The sequence below is a fragment of the Palaemon carinicauda genome, chromosome 1, assembly GCF_036898095.1.
Source record: "Palaemon carinicauda isolate YSFRI2023 chromosome 1, ASM3689809v2, whole genome shotgun sequence".
NCBI classification, from domain to species: Eukaryota; Metazoa; Arthropoda; class Malacostraca; order Decapoda; family Palaemonidae; genus Palaemon; species Palaemon carinicauda.
This window is the reverse complement of record NC_090725.1, coordinates 204,833,851-204,850,262: the sequence shown is the minus strand read 5'-3', so window position 1 is coordinate 204,850,262 and position 16,412 is coordinate 204,833,851. Positions and strand designations below refer to the sequence as shown.

At 38.0% G+C, this 16,412-nt stretch overlaps 1 protein-coding gene across 3 annotated transcripts in view; it reads right to left on the bottom strand.

Moving 5' to 3' along the window:
- The window catches only part of LOC137653597 (endoribonuclease Dicer-like), a 617,521-nt gene that overhangs the window by 234,665 nt on the left and 366,444 nt on the right, over positions 1-16,412 (bottom strand). For all 3 annotated transcript variants that reach the window (XM_068387145.1, XM_068387137.1, XM_068387151.1), the window contains one exon: positions 8,558-8,755. In XM_068387145.1, coding sequence (XP_068243246.1) covers positions 8,558-8,755 — 198 coding nt within the window. The remainder of the gene's footprint in view (positions 1-8,557; positions 8,756-16,412) is intronic.

The window sequence follows — 16,412 nt, the reverse complement described above, 5'->3', positions numbered from 1 at the left end:
TCCTCGCTGAACTTTTTTCAGTATATGGACTTTGAGAGACTCCGCTCATACACTGGTTGGAAATCCTCTAGAGTCTTCAATAAACATTATGCGAAGTAAGTGCACGACTTGAAACATTTTGAGGTGGCGGCAGGTAGTGTTGTGAAACCTGTCGTCTAGTGCTGCGATGAACCGTGAACTGTTTGGGACTTTCAGTTTAGGTGAAAAGGTGTTAACACCTTGCAGTGTAATACCTTTTTATCAAGTGTCACCTTGGTGACACTAGGACTGTTCTTTATAGGTGCAGAATCATACCAATGACACCAGTGCCATGTTTACACTTGTACGCATTGTTGATACTTACCCAAAATTTACAGTGAAATTATCTTAATAATTTTTCAACTGATTTGGAGTGGCTAATGATATTTCTTCCCTTTCAGGTGATAAGTATATATACCTTTTATATGTTGGATGTATAATACTGATTCTAATTTAATACACTAGATATTATATTTATGTTGTCTATTCAAATAAATGTTGAAGATGTATTTGCATCTTATTCGCCCCAAAGTAGCTGAATAAAATTAGACGGAGTTTTTTTACCTAATTTCCTAAAGTAAAGTATATACTTGAAGGTGCATATACATGTGAACAAAATAATTGAATGATAATTATATTTGTTCCAATATATATACAAACCTTGCTGCTTCTATAGTTGAGAATGACATTTCCCTGCAGGGGGCCGGAAGACCTATGGCTGTTCCATGCTTAGTGGATATGATGTATAACGGTACCATCATATATTTATGTGGTCTGGATGACCACATAGAAGCTCACCCAAGGTTAAGGCACTTATACAAACCCACAGATACAGTACTTTCAAGTAATTCTCTGGTAAGCTTCCATCAGGATGACATGGCTTGAGCCCAAAAAATGGATTTTAAAGCAAAGCGAAAAATCTATTTTTGGGTGAGATGGTCATGTCGTCCTCATGGACCCACCCTCCTTTTCTAAGAAAAGGATTGTACAACAATCCCCACCCGAAACTACTCCATCTGTAGCCACCATGCTTTAGCTACAAGGAATGGGTAGCCATATTGGACCCTGTAGTAGTACGGGAAGGGGATCCACTGGGTAACCTTGATGACGGCTCCCCTTCAATTTCGCCACTCTTCCCCCTCAGAGCGAAAACTCTATTTGGGGTGAAGATTGCCATGTGTCGTATCAAGAAATACGTCCCCTGATATTATGCGATATCCTTAAGAGTTATTTAAAGGATACTCGCACCAGGAGTTAGAATTCTGGAGACCTAGGGTCGATTCTCTGGGAGTATCACTGTAGCCAAATATTCCTTAGAAAGATGTCTAAAGGAACCTTCAATCATGGCCATCTCACCCAAAATTGTTTTTTCGCTTTGCTTCAAAATCTGTTTAAAAGTCCGAAATTAACTAAATAAAGGCGATTTTATATCATGCTTTTCCTAACCCTCCAAAAAGCATGCCACCTAAAACAGAAACCATTGTTTTATTTACGTTCATCTCCAATCATAACGAACGCATTTACACATCTATGTGTAGGTTAGTATTTGCAGAAACAGGTATCTTACCAAGTATTGATTATATAATGATTTGTTATTACTAATGTTGTTACTTTTTTCTTAGAACTTCAAAATGAATGAAGTGAATGCAGTTTTATACAATGTTTTTCCTAGACTCACCACCTAAAACAAAAATCTTTCAACTGCTTAAGTTCGTTGCCCAATCATAATGAACAAATTTATACATCTCTGTTTAGGTTAGTTTTTGCAGCAACAGATATCTTACCAAGTATTGATTATATTACAGTATAGTTTTTTTATTACTAATGACGTTTCACTTACTTTATTCTTAGAACTTCAAAATGAATAAAATGAACGCAATTTTAAATAATGTCTTCCTTAAACAAGCCGCAAAAAATGGAAACCTTTAGTTTGTGTAATGTTTCATTGCCGATCATAACAAACAAATGAACGCACTTACACACTAATAATCAAATTGATAACTAATGATACTAAGAGCTCTTAGTAAATACTATGTTACTGTATTACAGAATTTTACTTATTGTATCCCACACACATCGCAAAACATTAAAGGGATTTTGACGAAGGAAAAATCTATTTCTGGTCTTACCTTTTTGGGAGGTAGAACCAGCTTGTGCCGTGCAAGGTCCCACTGTATGCCTAACCATTCGAAGCGGTCTGATGGAAGTAGGCGGGATTTTTGGAGATTGACCCGAAATCCCAGGTTGGCGAGAAAACGAAGTACTTTCTTCGTAGCTCTGTTGCACTCCAGGGCTGACCGAGCCCAAATAAGCCAATCGTCCAGATAAGCAACGATCTGAATCCCTTGGTTCCTGAGTTGTTCTAGCACCGTCTCTCCTGTATGCCTAACCATTCGAAGCGGTCTGATGGAAGTAGGCGGGATTTTTGGAGATTGACCCGAAATCCCAGGTTGGCGAGAAAACGAAGTACTTTCTTCGTAGCTCTGTTGCACTCCAGGGCTGACCGAGCCCAAATAAGCCAATCGTCCAGATAAGCAACGATCTGAATCCCTTGGTTCCTGAGTTGTTCTAGCACCGTCTCACCCAGTTTCGTGAATATCCTGGGTGCAATGTTGAGGCCGAAGGGCATGACTTTGAATGCAAAGGCTTTCCTGCCTAGACGGAAACCTAGGTAAGGAGAGAAGTTTCGAGCTATTGGTACGTGATAATAGGCGTCGGTAAGATCGATAGAGGTGGTGACGGCCCCACGGGGAAGCAGGGTACGTACCTGAGAGATGGTCAACATCCGGAACTTGTCGCAGAGGATGTAAGAATTTAGCTTTGACAAGTCCAGGACCACTCTCAATGCCGACGAGCCTTTCTTCGGAACTGTGAACAGGCGGCCTTGGAACTTCAGCGATCGAACCCGTTTGATTGCTTTTTTCTGTAGTAACTCGGTGGTGTACTCTCTCAGAATGGATGTGGGTCTCTGGAAGAAGGTCACTGGTGGAGGAGGGGAACCTTGTGACCATTTCCACCCCAAGCCTTTGGAGACTATGCTGTGAGCCCACGGACTGAAGGTCCAACGGTCTCGAAAGTGGTAAAGTCTCCCCCCTACCGGAACTATATCATTGCGAGGGAGTGAATCTAGGTTCTTTCCCTCCTCGAGAACCCCTTGTCCTAGGTCCGCCTCGTTGACGGAACTGTCCTCTAGCCCTGTAGCTACCTCTCTGGTGTCCACGAAAGGGACCTGAGGGTCCGTAGCTAGGGTTGTATGCATTCTCACCGGCCGTCACAGGCCGCCCCAGAAAAACCATTTTGTTTGCCTTTAATCAACAATAGCAAACTGCCACTAATGACTTTATGACAGTTTACGATAATTCTAAACTGTTACGAAATAATTTTTGACTTCAATTGTAAGTCAGTTTGATTTCATATCAACTTGTACCCACATCAATTATGGATCCACTAACAAAAAATTAAGAAAGTACTAGACTAGTTGTGGATTAAAAGTTATCGAACAATTGGGTTACCGCTATAATGTTTGATGTAACAAAGATGATGTGAGATTGGAGAAAGTAAGGATAATTTAAACTATGATGGATTTTTAATAAAAATTAATATTATGCTGATCTAAATTTTATTACTACCACCATTAACACTCGATAAAATTATCGAAAGGTTAGAGAAAGCTAAAGGTTGCTGAGAATGTAACTAAAGCTCTATGTTTACATTTTGTTAGCTGAACTAGCATAGATAAAACCTCATTTTATTGTTGATATGGAATTTTTCCTCAAATAGTTATTTATTATGAGATTATGCCAGTAAAATGTGAGGTAAATATAGTTTGTATACATTTATTATCAGTCATCCTTTTAAATTGAAAGTTATTGAACAATTGGGTTGCCGGTATAACGTAGGATGTAAAAGAGATGGTGCGAGATTGGAGAAAGTGAAGATAATTTGAATCATGATGGATTTTTAATGAAAAAATTAATGTTATTCTAATCTAAATGTTATTGCTACCAATAATATTAACACTATCATTAGAATTACTGAGAGGTTGGAGAAAGATAGAGATTGCTGAGAATGTCCCATAACTCTGTGTTAACATTTTGTCAGCTAGACGCACATAGATAAAATGGTTTGGTTACATCTATTATCAGTCACAATACCTAGAACTACCAATATATTTGAAAAGACAATAGATTTGATAAGTTTTGTGGTGCTTAACTCACAGACTTTGAACGGCTTCAGAGTTGCATAATATTTATTTTTGAAAACTAGTGACTGCATAAATGGGGATTCGCACAATTCCAACACGTATAATTTGTGACCATACTGAATATACCATGGTGCAATTTATGGGGTTTGAAGTTGAATCCTAACAAAACTCAAAGTATGATTGATTGTAAGTAGGTGAAGGATAGTGGCTCCTCAACATCCAGATCTCAGCTTTGATAATGTTTCTTCAACTTTGTATGACTTAAAATTTTAGGTGTGATTTTTGACAACAAAATTACTTTTGAGAAACACAATAGGTCTGTCTTCTTCAATTGCACAAAAAATAGCTTATTGAGAAAGTCTTTCAAGACTTTTGGTGATCAATCTATTCTAAAGAAGTGTTTTAATTCTTTCATTTTACCTTATTTCGAGTATTTTTTTTGTACGGTCTACAGCTGCTGATTCTCATATTAATTTGTTGGATAGGAACTTACGGTCTATTAAATTTCTTATTCCTGATCTAGATATTAATCTCTGGCACCGTCGAATAATTAGATCATTATGCATGTTCCATTAAATTTTTTATAATTCTGACCATCATTTACATTCAGATCTTCCAGGACAGTTCCATCCTGTTCGTAATACTAGGCATGCAGTTAATTCTAATAGGGTTTCTTCACCATGAGGCTAAATACTACACAGTACTCTAGAAGTTTTATTACAGCTGTGACCAAGTTGTGGAATGATATTCCTAATCGGGTAGTTGAATCCGTAGAACTTCAAAAATTCAAACTTGCAGCAAATGTTTTTATGTTGAACAGGCTGACATAAGTCCTTTCATAGTTTATATATATAAAATATCAGTTTTATTATTGTTAATGTTTTTAGAATATTTCATTTTAATTGTTCATTACTTCTTATATCGTTTATTATTTCCTTATTTCCTTTCCTCACTGTGCTTTTTTCCTGTTGGAGCCCTTGTGCTTATAGCATCTTGCTTTTCCAACTAGGGTTGTAGCTTAGCTAGTAATAAAAACAATAATAACAATAATGTTGATCAGGATCAACTCAACATTATGGTAAATGCACAAAAGCATTTCATGCACTAAAACAAAAGTTGGTTCTAATAGCCTTTAATGCCTAATTCAGAAAGCTAAAGAATAGTTCTCTCCTATTTAATGTCGGCAAAAACTATTATTTTCAGCTGGGTTCCCTCTGATGTCTGAATTCATGGGAATGAGATAGCAGAAAATGAAGAGAAGGAAATTGCTCTAAATGAAAATGGTTTTATGAAAAGGGTTCCACACTCTTAAGTAATATATTTCAAGAAAATGGCAAGCGAGATGGTTTTTTCCCCTCTCAATGATAATAAGAAACATAAAAGCACGAGGAATAGTATTAATCCTCAGCTTCAATGTTTTAGCAACCCACAAGTTGAGGTCTTTTTAAGCAAACTGTAAATATATCCCTCTCACACGTAAATATATTCCATTTGGCAACATTGACCAATGCGTGCTCATTGTTACAAATTACTGTTGATTAAGCTTATTCTGGTGTGCTGGTGAGAATTTATAAATCAGGGTCGTAAATACCATCTCTGGTAAATCAGTCACAAATATTTCAGATGTATTTAGATGAGATTTTATTTTATCTTTATTTTTAATTTATTTTTTTAAAGGTATGTTATAAGTGAATGTGTTTCTTAACATGCTTCATGCAAATGTGTTTTTTTTAAATAGTTCAAAAAGAGTTCCTGGTCCTAGCCTAAAATTCGTAATCTAATGCAATCTAAACCAACAGAAATAGTTTCAAAAGTTGCTGAAAAATATTCTACATCAGGAAAATATTCAAGAAAAGAACAATCTTCCTTCATTAAATGTAAATCCTCCTTTTGGATACTGCTAGATCAAGAGGAACTAGTGGGACAAGAATTGGAAACAAGAGTAACAAGCACAATGAGCCTGCGATTCATATGGCCTAGAAGCATAAGACAGGTGGTGAAATTGGTTGATTTGGAAGCATGAATAACACTAGAATGAAGGGTAGCATTAGTGAGAGTTTCTGAGTAGCCACTGACAAGACATTCAGAGAGGAGAAAAAATATTAGCAAAAAATTTAAAAGGGCTGTATGGATGTAAATTTGAGGTGCTATTGGTGAGATCATCAAATGATTCACAGTGATATTTGTAGTAGGTAGGGACAGAAGTTTCCTCTGCCCTAAAAGGGTTAGTGCAAAAATCTAAGGTGCGAGACTGTCTGACACAAAAATCAAAAGAACTCTGGGGAAGTATGGATATGTTCCTATGGCCACACTGAGCGTTTTACAGCGCTCACATACTAAGCATGAGAGTTCTAGACACTTAAAACAACTTTCTTGCTTCTTTTCTTGTTAAGCCTAATTGTGTTAGCATTTACCTTGGCGTCATGCAAATTGTCACCAATTATGGCACAAAGATCATGGAGTGATTTACAAAAGCATGAGTGTCTCTGATGCAAAAGGGGCAGTAGTGTGAGACTCTTAAGCCTTAATATTTTACAAAAGCATGAGTGTGTCTGATGAAAAGAGGCAGTCGTGTGAGCCTCTTTAGACAAACTTTTTCTTTAAGGATTCAGAACTTAACAAGAGAGCTAGTATTCTTGCTAGTAATATGAGACAACTTGCGCGAAAAGAAGCTCTAGTGTAAACCTCTAGCCTCAAAATTATCTTTAAAGGAATCAGATCTTGATGGAAGAGCTAAAACAGTTCTTGCTAGTAATATAGAATAACTTTCCTGAATAGGGGATACATAACTCCTCCCCACAAATGCAATAATTGGCACAATAACTTCAATTCTGAGGTCCTAACATCAAAATTCAAATGAGCACTATCAGCTTTTGTTGATATTGCCTAACTAGGATGTTTACACGTACAGTATGATTTACTCTATGGCCAACATTGTTTACATTGAAAACCTCTCAAAATCAACCATGGATGGCTAGCCATCCTGAATTTCCTCTAGCTTTGCAAATAAAAATTTAACCTTGGATGACTCGCCGTCCTGTCTTTCCCTACAGCTTTGCAAATAAAAATTTAACCTTGGATAGATAGCCATCATGTCTTTTCTTCTAGCTATGCAATAAAAATATAACCTTGGATGTTTAGCCATCCTGTCTTTTGGTCTAGTTTTGCAAATAAAAATATAACATAGGATGGCTAACCATCCTGTCTTTTCCTTTAGCTCTGGAAATAAAAATTACCTAATGCTGCCATTATGTCTACCTCACACTCACTGGAAAAACCTACTGAATTCAAACATCTAGATGTTGGTTCTACTAACAATTGTATTTTTTTTCTATTTCTGCACTGAAAAGTTCAAACTTTAAATTTGATGCACCTGGTATATCATTTGGAAGAGAAGGACTAGTACGGGACATCTGTGATGAAGAGGGAGAAATGGAAGCATGAGAATGAAGAGGGAGTCATACTAGCAACATTAAATTGTGGATAAACTACGCCAACAGAGCAAGGAGTAACAGTGACCAAATTAGAGCCCCCTAGAAAGGAACTATCTGATAAGTAAGAAACATCATACTTATTCATCTTCACCTTGCTCCCTATTTAATCTAGATCTCTACTCATCACATTTATCCTGAATTATGCATTCTTTGCCTGTACAGGAGATGCATATCTTATACAGGTTAAACTTGATAAAGACCACATAGTCTTATTTCAGAAGACATACAGTACTTGAATAATAAGTTAAAACCTTAATAAACCACATTAACAAGAAGAACTTGAAAAGTGATAAATCCACTAAATGATCAAGTACCACAAAAAGAGATATCAACACAGGCTGAAAAAGCAATTACTGGTAACATCATTTCAAACATTGTCCAGATATGGGAGGGGTAGTCATACAAATCTCCTACCAATCATCTAACCTTTTAGTTTTCCCATCAAAATTGTGCTTTCAGAACTTATAGGAAAATTAATGTTGGGTAAGACTAATTGTAATAGAAATAAAAGTTATTTAAGACTAACATAACTAACAAAATGAAATTAATAAATACGTTCAAGTGGCCAAGCACAGCTCGTAATGGTAGATATACAATCAAATTTAAACCAATGGATTCACAACCATGAATGGCTCAATTTTCAATTCTCAGCTTATCAGAAAATATCCTTTGAGCAAGACCTAGCAACATAATTTCATTAATATGCCCATAAAATTCACATTACAATTTACAAAACTGGTATCTTTCTATTATTCATCTATAAACACGTGGGAACATTTAGGTGACCAAACGGACACATTCCTTAATGAGATATCTAAATCAAAAGAAAAACAAAACTTACTCTATTTTGGCTGTAAGAAGGATGAGTGACGGATTGAACAATAAAGCTTTTATCCTTGAATTTGTATTGAATAATATCTTCAAGTCGGTCAAGACATGCTTTCTTATAAAAACTTGTGACCTCACCACGAGCCCATGATTTTGTTTCATCAAGTACTGCAGTCCTGATGAACAAACCATCCTTCAACAATTTTTTCCCCTGTTGATATAAATATTAGGCAGTTTAGTAAATATTTATCATTAAAAATTTATAGAATAAATAATATCTATACAATAATTAAAAGTTTTCTTTGACAAAATACCCCCAAAATATCTAATATACTTATTACAGTTCAACTAAATATCATTGCATTTAGATAACTTCAGCAGTAAAAGCCCTTCAAATACAAGGAATATTTGAATCTTATATTAGAACACTTGAGGATATCTATACAGGAAGTACAGCAATACCAAAACTACATGAAAATGGTGAGAAAATTCCAATTCAACAAGGAGTTAGATAGGGAGACCCCATCTCTCCTAAATTATTCACAGCATGCCTACTGTAGAAGTTTTCTTTTTTAAATTTACATTGAGAAAATGTAAGAATTAACACTAATGGGGAATACCTAACAACTTAAGGTTAGAAACAAAAAGTGATAAATTGGGGAGGGGAAGAAGAAAGGGCCTTCAACCATTTGAAAGCTGCCTTAACTAACAATGAATTACTCGCATATCCTAGATTTGATCGCCCGTTTTTAGTGACAACAGATGCGAGTAGCGTAGCTATTGGTGGCAAAGTTTCTCAACGAGATGATAAAGGCAGAGAGCGACCCATTTGTTTTGCTTCCCGGGCGTTAAAAGGGGCAGAAAAGAATTATAGCACATCCGATCGAGAGGCTTTGCCTATCCTTTGGGATCTAGGGAGGCATCAGTTCTTTTTATTAGGTCAGTCGATTGAGTTGCAAAGTGATCATTGCCCCTTATGTGATTTGTATTATAAAAATTATTTGACCTCTCATCAAGCGAGATGGATTGAGAGATTGTTAGAGTTTAATAAATAGGGTTTTGACCACATAGAAAGTAAAGCTAAAAGGGTAGCTGATGCTCTCTCTAGAGGTGCAGTAATAGGAGTAACAACTAGGGCACAAAAGAGGAACGAAGAACATAACCAAAATATTGAAGATCCCCATCAAAAGAGAGAATAGAGAACGGGATGAAAATTTTCCCGATGAGCATTCAGAAAACGGGGTGAGAGAGAGAGTAGACTCAGGAGAGCGAGAGAAAGAGAGAGAGAAGGAGATACGAAAGGTGAAGGGGAATATATGTGGGTGACCGAGGACATGACCAGGGGTGTCCAGAATGAATACCCTGATGATGCAGGTTTGATTGACTTGGGAGGTTGGGACATGAAAGAAGTCCGAGAGGGACAGAAAAAAGAGGAATGGATGGAAAGTGCGAGAGCAGTGATTAAAGGGGAATCGGAGAGTTATCCGTCATTTTTGAATGTGCCTCGTGAGAAATTTTTTCATTGAAAATTATGTCTTATTGTGCTTACGAGAAGAGGGGAGGGGAATTGTGTGCACGGGTAGTTCTTCCTCCCTCTTTAATTAAACGAGCGATCCACATTGTACATGCAAGTCCGTATCCAGGGCATTTAGGGATTGATAGAACATTAAGGAGAGCACGTGCATCCTTCTTTTGGTTAGGAATGAAAAATCTATAGAGAATTATAAAAAAGGTTGTCATGCTTGTAACTGTTTCAAAGAAAATAAAAACACTATACCGGAAGCATGAAAGTGGCCTGTGGTTCCTATTAAATTTTATAGAGTGCATATGGATGTAGTAGGACCATTTCCTACTGGGTTAAAACAACATAAGTACATATGTGTATTTGTGGATGCATTTACTTGGTACACTCATATGCAATGTTGGATAAATCTGTAAGTTCATTAGCCCAGGCGCTGTGCCCTTTTATTACTAGGTTTGGTTGCCCCAAAATTTTGATAAGTGATAATGATCTTGAGTTTATAAATAAGGTGGTGAAATCGGTCACGGACTTGATGAAAATTGAACACTTTTCAGTGACCGCATACAGGCCTTCAGCAAATGGATTAGTGGAATCGCATAATAGGGAAGTAGTGCGAATTTTACGTTACTTAGTGGCTGATGACCCCCTTCATTGGCACGCCATGCTTCCTAGAGCTGAGCTAGCTTTGAACATTGCATATAATGCTTCGCTCAGGGACACGCCTTTCTTTTTAGTGCATGGACAGGATCCTGCGTTACCATATACGGTACTCATTAATTCGCAACAATTGCCAAATTATTCAACTGAGCAATACCGTTTACTGTATATCTATTGAATCTATTGAGGAGAGTAATGAACACCACTGAAAGGTTTTTGAAGAGCTAATGAAAATCACGGCTCAAAGTATGTGGGTCGGTTCAAAACCGCATCGGTAAAAGTATTTGTGGGTGATCGTGTGTATATGAAACGATTACAACCTAGGAAACAGAAGCTAGAGCCAGCGTATTTGGGTCCGTACCGAGTAAAGATGGGTACGTCTAACACAGTTGTGATACAAAGCATTGTTAATGGCGCACTGTCTGAACATCATCAGGCACACATACATGTGGTACCTGAAGAGGTAGTTTTCAAAAGTGTTCCTCCTTACCCCTGCATACGTGACATCCCTCGAGTTGATGAGTAGAATTTTTTTTCCATTACTGTTGTTGTTGTTTGAACAGACCTCAATTCTTCTTTCAACATGTTTTAAATAAACGTGATGATAACAAAGTGTTATGTTGATGCTTAATGTATACGTAAAATGTTGTAATTTTCCTGAGTGTGGAATTACGTATAACATTGCTGAGTGAAACTAAAAATAATCAGAGGTTAAATAGGTCAAGTGAGATCCGTCAGGCGGATACTGTATTATTAATGTATTTATATAATTCCTGGTTGCTGGGGCCGGGGCGGTTCCCAAATGGCAAGTGGCTGCGGGATTAAAGTTCAGCTTTGAGGATAGGCAGTGTTAGAGAATGTGTAGATGTGAATACCTTATACTTAATGTGATGAGAGAAGGGCGGGAAGATGAATGATTTTCTCGGAAAAATGGCTAGTGGCCACCGGTTGAAAGTTGCAAGTGCAAGTGTTGTAGTGATTTAAATAAATGGTGAAACGGTGGTGGTGAGTTGTGTTGCAAAATTGTGCCATAAACCCAGACAAGTAAAATCAAGGGATGAAGGAATATCTATTCCTACCCCTGTCCTGCCCAAGAAGCCCGTACTGCCCGCAACCAGAGGGAGGTTATTGATGAGGTTATGTAGACCTGATGTTATGATTTTTTTTCACTTTGGGTATTCTGTGTTTTGGTTGCAGAGGTCTTAAGAAGAAATGACTGTAATTATTTATATTGTGTTGTGTACATTTTTACAGTGCATGCAATATTTAATTTTTTTTAATTTTTTTGTGGAAGATGTGTTATTTCTTTTAGTGATTTCTATATATAAATATATATAAATATATATATATATATATATATATATATATATATATATATATATATATATATGTATATATATATATTTATATATATATATATATATATATATATATATATATATTATGTTGCATTTCTGTTTAGTACATGCCATGCCTATTCCGGGTTGGAGTGTCCTCCACATTTTATAGACTACTGAGGGCGAGTGCGCACCTCCTCCCGGAGTGAAGAGCTTGGGGGGAGTAATGTCCTAATTCATGTATATGTGTGTGTTATTCGTCAAGGTAAATGAACTCGATATTCACGAGAATTCCACAAAAACCCATGTCTCAGCATGTTTTGCAATGGTTGCATTTTGGTAACAAAGGGAGTTTTCAGTTGCCAGTGAGAGCTGGAGTTGACAAGTCCCTCACCTGAGAGGGTAGTTGTGTATAGTGTACTTATGAACAAACCTTTTGTAATAAATAAAGAAAACCCATATGCCGACATCTCATTATCCGTCTGCACGGGTCATACATACACACACACACACACATATATAGATATATATATATATATATATATATATATATATATATATATATATATATATATATATATATATATATATGTATATATATTTGAAAAACTCTTTTGATGATTTCCATTCTGTGTAAGACTGTAAGCCTTCAAAGGACATGTACTGGAAAAATTTCAAGGAAGAGGCCCCTTTCCTAGGGTCATGACCCAATGGCATACTATCAGGGTCAGCCCTTTTGATAAAATAGGTGAGTTTGGACCTTATCGGTTTCAGAGATAGATTAGATCTTGATGTTTCCCCTTTAAAAAGTTGTCCATCCTTAAAGGCCCCACTCTTTAACAGGTAGGCTTTAAGGCATTCCACGGGGCACAGAGAAGGGTCTTCTTTTAGTGGAACGCTCTTCCAGGGTTCCTGTTTTGTGGGAAGTTCATTTTCAATCAGGAATGCAGAATCTGGGTAAAAATTTACTTCCCCTGATTCTGAGAATTCAATGTGGCCATAATCCCTTGAAAGTGCCAAAATCTTGCTGACTCTAGCACGAGAGGCATCAGCAAGCAAAAAAATTTACTTTTAGTTAAGATCCCTCGAAAAGGAAGTGTCATTATCTACGGAAGCGGCTAAGTCCAAGACTTCATCCAATGACCATGAGATGGGCTTGGGAGGAGCATTTTGTTTCAATCTAGCACAAGCCTTTGGGATCTTATTGAACAGCTCGCTATTGAGTTCAATATCAAAAGCAGAAGCGACAGGTCTAGTTAGTGCCAATTTACAAGAAGCAATAGTTGTAGAGGCTAAACCTTGTTCATGTAATGAGATAAAGAATAAAATAGAGAAGTCTATAGTAATGGAAGAGGGCTGATATACTCCAACGAAATTCATCCATTTTTTCCATTAAGACAAGTATTGCCGTTTCACTGTAGCGGACTTGTATTCTCTTATAAAATTAATTCTCTCCTTCGCAACTCCAAACTTTCTTTTAGCCGCTAGAGCGAGAAAATCATGAGCTGAAGGTTTTTCGTTATCTACGAGGAAGCGAAGACAGTCTTCTTTTGAATATTCTGGGACAACAATGGGGACAGTAATCTGGCGAGGTTTGAAGTTCCAGAACAATAGGGTACCAATTGCTCATGGGCCAATTTGGGGCCACTAATGCTGCTGTCCCATTGAAAGTCCGCAAATTGTTCAAATCATTAAAGGGTTGAATGGTGGAAATAGATAAATGTGAGACCACTGTTTCCAATCCAGTGACATTGCATCCGTTCCCGTCGCTTCTGGATCCAAGTTTGGTGCTACATACCGGGGAAGCTTCTTGTTAAAGCTCGTCAAGAAAAGATCTATTTGCAGTTCTGGGACATGCTCTAGGATGAAACAGAATAATTTTACATCTAGAGACCATTTGGTTTCAAGAGGCCTGGATCTTGATAGTGCCTCCCCCGTCAGATAGCGAACCCCTACTAAGTGAACTGCTGAGAGATGCCATGTTCTTCGCTTTGCCAAAGAGAGAATGGATACAATTACACGGTTGACCTGAGGAGACCTTGACCCCTGTCTGTTCATGCAGGGGACTATTGTCTTGCTGTCAAGAAGTAATTTGATGTGTGATTTATTCCTTAGGTTCAGTCTCTTGGTTGACCACTGACCCTGTATCCTCTTGGAAGGGGAATGTAACCCCCAACCTTGTTTCGAGGCGTCCGTGTGGTTTGTCACGGCAGGAGGATACTGTAGAGGGAAGTGAGTCGACAAGTTCTTGGCAGTGGACTACGGTTTGAGCTGTTAGCGCAGTTTTGTGGCAAAGATCTCTCCGAGCATTTGATGCCTTTCTTCTCCAGACTCTGTTGGCATCTTTGAGTCTTGCTTTTAGAATTGGGTCTGTCATGGCAGCAAACTGCACTGATCCTACGACTCTTCCTTGTTGATGTCTGGTGAGTACTTTCGATCGAAGTAGATATCTGACAAGTTTGCTATCTAATTTCTCTTGCCTTGCAGTAGAGAAAGGATGTATGACTTTAGATTCCAGTGAAGCTCTAGCCACTGGCATTCTTGAGCTTGAGATAACCTGGACTTTTCGAGGCTGATTTGAAAGCCCAAAACTGTAGGAATTTCATGAATTCTTGAGCTGCTAGAAGACATTCCGACTTCGTTGCAGCCCAGACTAGCCTACAGTAGGTACACCATCACTTGAAGGCCTGTGTTCCTTAGTTGTTGGACAATGGCCTCAACTAGCTTTGTGAAAATCCTTGGAGTTAAAAAGAGCTTAAAGGGCATAACTCTGAATGCATAAGTCTTTCTTGCCAGTCTGAAACCAAGGTAGGGGGGGAAGTGCTGACCTATCGGAAGATGCCAATAGGCATCAGTACGGCGTCAATGACCTTAGATGTCATGATGCCAGAAAACCTCAAGTCAATCAATCAATCAATAGGCATCAGTAAGATCTAAGGAGACGGTGTAGCCCCCAAGGATAGTAGAGTCTGTATTTGTGTGATATTTATCATCTACAACTTATTGTTCAAAATGAATTCGTTTAGTGGAGACAAGTCCAGAATAGTCTGTAGTGTTCAAATCTTTCTTTAGCATGCAGAATAGCCGTCCTTGAAAGTTCATAAATTTTGTGCAAAGGATGACTCCCTTCCAGAGAAGATCCTGTACATAATCCTCCAAGAATGGGGTTGTGAGTTGGAAGAACCTCTTAAATTGGGGTGGTTTCTGTTTCCATTTCCAGCCTCGTCCCTTCAAGACAATGCTGTGGGCACAAGGATTGAATTCCCATTGATACTTGAAAAGATAGAGTCTTCCCTAACGGAAGCTCTTCATTGTGGTTTAAAAAGGAAAAGCCTCTTTACATGCTTTGGCTTTACCTCTTCGGCCTTTAGAGTGACCGCCTCTTCCAGATCTTCTGCAACCACTATCTTTTTTCCCTCGAGTCTCGGCCGGGCAAAATGTCGTAGTAGCTCTTTCATACACAGGGTTGAAGGCTGGAGACTGTGTCACATATTGCTGGGGAACCATGTACACAGTCTGGGGGAACCGTATACACAGTCTGGGGAATCACTACAACTGAGGCTGTTAGGGTAAGGAAGATTTTTCTGCCTTGAAAGGGTCTCCAAGGCTTTTTGCCTTTAGGTTGAGGTCCTTCTCCGGAGGTAAATTTCCTCTGGGAGAACATACCCAACTTTTTTAAGGCTCTTATTCTCCTGAGCCGCTCTGTTCATTACTTCGTTGACCACCTTCTGAGAAAAGAGATCCTTTCCCCAGATGTTCGAGTCAATCAACCTTTTAGGTTCATGCCTAATAGTGGCTACGGCTAGGACGTGCTCTCTGCATGCTCTTCTGGCTAAAAAGAAACCATGGAGATCCCTGTGGAAGGTAGCCAGACAAGTCTTTGCCAGGGCCAGGAAGAGATCTGATTTTGAAAATTATTATTAATACTTGCTAAGTTACAACCCTAGTTAGAAAAGCAGGATGCTATATTCCAGGGGCCCCAACAGGGAAAATAGCCCACTGAAGAAGGAAGCAAGGAAAAATATAATATTTTAAGAACAGATAACATTAAAATAAATATTTCCTATATAAACTATAAAAACTTCAACAAAAAAGGAGGAGAAATTAGATAAAATAGTGTGACCAAGTGTACTCTGAAGCAAGAGACCTCTGACACAGGACAGTGGAAGACCATGGTACAGAGGCTATGGCACTACCCAAGACTAGAGAACAATGGTTTGATTTTGGAATGTCTTTCTCCTAGAAGAGCTGCTTAACATATCTAAAGAGTCTCTTCTACTCTTATCAAGAAAAAAGTAGCCACTGACCAGTTACAGTACAGTAGTTAACCCTTTGGGTGAAGAAGAATTGTT